General features: G+C 58.1%; 1 protein-coding gene across 2 annotated transcripts; it reads left to right on the top strand.

Moving 5' to 3' along the window:
* The first annotated feature begins 13 nt into the window (after nt 1-13).
* Nucleotides 14-3,021, top strand: LOC113204798 (gelsolin, cytoplasmic). Of its 2 annotated transcripts, none has more exons than XM_052276134.1 (9): nt 14-479; nt 561-682; nt 772-879; nt 1,040-1,177; nt 1,271-1,391; nt 1,477-1,742; nt 1,823-2,419; nt 2,511-2,621; nt 2,704-3,021. In XM_052276134.1, the coding sequence occupies exons 1-9, from the start codon at nt 323-325 to the stop codon at nt 2,842-2,844; spliced, it is 1,761 nt and encodes a 586-aa protein (XP_052132094.1). In that variant the 5' UTR covers nt 14-322; the 3' UTR covers nt 2,845-3,021. The 2 variants fall into 2 exon arrangements, with proteins under 2 accessions (XP_052132094.1, XP_052132095.1); XM_052276135.1 differs by having other exon boundaries at nt 17-479; nt 772-873.

Genomic DNA, 3,021 nt, shown 5'->3' on the forward strand with positions numbered 1-3,021 from the left:
CCGTGCAGTGGAGGCGAACGGGACTGCCTACGCGCTAGGCGCTCGGGGACGCCGTGAGGTAGGCAGTCGCACCGTACAGCGGCTGCGAACGGGACTGCCCATGGACCTGGCACACCGCTGTTTAACCGCTTCGACTGCTTCTAGGGGTGTCTCAAACCCACGCACGCTGTCAAATATTACCAGCTAGCTACGGCGGAGCACTAGAATGTGTCGCTTGGACGTAGCCTCGGTCGCGAATAGAAAGAAGTAGTGACTTTACGCTCTGTTAACGTTCACTCCGTCTGTCGCATCGGACAAACAGGTGGAGGCGCACATCTCATCCATGAACCGTGGCGACTGCTTCATCCTGGACGCCAACCACGACATCTACGTGTACGTGGGCAAGGGCGCCAAGCGCATGGAGCGCATCCGGGCCATCAGCGCGGCCAACATGATCCGCGACCAGGACCACGGCGGCCGCTCCCGGGTGCACATCGTCGGTGAGTTGGCCCTAGCGTCGGTGGCTCCATCGTTTAATGCTGCGTTGGTTCTCATTTGTCGATTCTTTAACCCCGCTCCAGACGAGTTCAGCGACCAGGGCGAGGTGGACATTTTCTTCGAGAAGCTCGGCTCTGGCTCTGCCGAGGAGGTGGCCGACGAGGAGTCGGGTGGCGAGGACGAGGAGTTTGAGATCAACGAACAGGTACGCGGCAGGGCGAATTCTTTTTGAGCTTGAATGACAAAAAAAAGAGGAACAGGCGTGAACAACACCGACTCGTCTTGTCTTTCCAGGAGGAGATCACGCTGTTCAAGGTGTGGGAGGACCAGAGCGAACGGGTGAACGTAGCGAAGGTGGCGCAGTACCCTTTCAAGCACGGGCAGCTGGACAGCAACGTGAGTGTATGTCTGGAATTACTCTTTTCCTTATCTCCGCGCTACGCGGGGCAGAAACAACACAGGTGAAGGTTGACACATATGCACAAGCTTGAGCACCACCCCAGTCCGAGCAGCAGAGCAGAGGAAAGATGACATAGCTTAAGAGGCTCTCTGGCTTTCGCAGGATTGCTTCGTGCTGGACGCGGGCACGGCGGGGCTGTTCGTCTGGATAGGGCGGCACTCGAGCAAGAACGAGAAGGTGCAGGCCATGAACCGCGCGCAGGTCTTCCTCAAGGAGCACAAGAGGCCGTGGTGGAGCAAGGTGGGAGACATTGACAGAAACGGTTCACGATGCCACCGTTGTTGGGATGCGAGGTGACACGTTGCTCATATGCCTGCCTTCGTTGCCGTGCAGATCTCCAGAGTGGTGGAGGGCGCCGAGCCGGCCGCCTTCAAGCAGTACTTCGTGGACTGGAGGGACGCGAGCGTCATGCCCGCCGCACTCAACCACGTGTTCTCGGCCAACAGACTCAACGGTAGGTTCGGGCTGCTCGCTGAACAACGCTCTCGACCTGTTCCGGGGGTGTGCGAGGACTTGACGTGAGATTGCACTGTTTGCAGCCGTGATGGAGGAGGCCGCGGAGCTGCCCGCCGAGGAGCTGCGGCGCCTGGTGAAGGCCCAGGGCCCCGCGGTCGGGTTCATGCCCGACAAGGGCACGGGGCACGTGGAGGTGTGGCGCGTGGAGGACTTCGAGCTGCAGCCCGTGCCGAGGGACACGTACGGCAGCTTCTACGGCGGCGACTCGTACGTCGTCAAGTACGACGCGCAGGCCGGCGGCAAGGAGCGCCACGTCATCTACTTCTGGCAGGGCGAGACCAGCTCGCAGGTGAGTCCCACGAGGCGGTGCTGCACTCTACACCGAGGACGACGGCGTGCTCATACGGCCTGGTCTTCCCTCTCCCCCAGGACGAGCGCGCTGCGGCCGCCATGCACTCCGTGCGCCTGGACGACGAGCTGGGCGGGCGCGCCATCCAGGTGCGGGTGGTGCAGGGCCACGAGCCGCGCCACTTCCTCTCCATCTTCCAGGGCCGCATGATCGTCTACCTGGGCGGCCACCACAGCGGCTTCCGCAACGCGCGCGAGGCCAGCATCGACGAGGCGGGCTGCTCGCGGGGCGTGCGCCTGTTCCGCGTGCGCGGCACGTGCACGGAGGACGTGCGCGTGCACCAGGTGCCCGCGCGCACCGAGCACCTCAACTCGGACGACGCCTTCGTGCTCGAGACCCCCAACGAGCTGTTCATATGGTTCGGCCAGGAGTCGAGCCCCGCCGAGCGCCAGGCGGCCGTGGCGGCGGCCAAGCTCGTGGCGCCCGGCCGGCAGCCCAAGCAGGTCAACGAGGGCTCCGAGCCGGACGCCCTGTGGAACGCGCTGGGCGGCCCCGGCGAGTACACGTACTCGGGCCACCACTCCCAGCACCAGCACATGCCGGCCAGGCTGTTCCACTGCCAGATCACCGTGCGCGGCAAGTTCAGAGTCAACGAAGTCGACAACTACAGCCAAGACGTAAGTAGCGTCCCACACTTAGCCACTCGCTCTGGGAGCCGGGAAAACAGATTTTCCTGGATTTACAATATTTTATATTTTTATTTGATAGGATTTGGCCGAAGATGATGTGATGGTCTTGGATTCTGGTGATGAAGTCTACGTGTGGGTTGGTAACACGGCATCCCAAAGAGAAAAGGAACTGAGCTTGAAAATGGCTGAGGTAAATTCCATACATATTGTTGACATGTAGGGAAATTCATATTATAAGATATTTCAAATTTGAACGTCTCATTTTGTTTCAGGATTACCTTAAGATGTCTCCTATACACAGACACAGAGCAACCATCATCCAAATCAAACAAAATGAAGAACCAGCAGGCTTTACTACCCTATTCCCTGAATGGGATGAGGACTTCTGGCAGGTACAAAAAAGAAATAAGTAGATGAGTAATTGTAGTGCACTAACTGAATTTGAGCTGATTTATGTGGAATATGAATGTAAATATCCTAAATTTGCCTGTGCAGATGCTATGCCGCATGCTTATTGTTGTGCATGTTAGTGTTCCTGTTTTGCTAATAAAAATGTGTAATGTTGAAAGAACTTTTATAGATTTTTTTTT

The sequence above is a fragment of the Frankliniella occidentalis genome, unplaced genomic scaffold, assembly GCF_000697945.3.
Source record: "Frankliniella occidentalis isolate FOCC.00 unplaced genomic scaffold, Focc_3.1 Scaffold1814, whole genome shotgun sequence".
In the NCBI taxonomy this organism is placed as follows: Eukaryota; Metazoa; Arthropoda; class Insecta; order Thysanoptera; family Thripidae; genus Frankliniella; species Frankliniella occidentalis.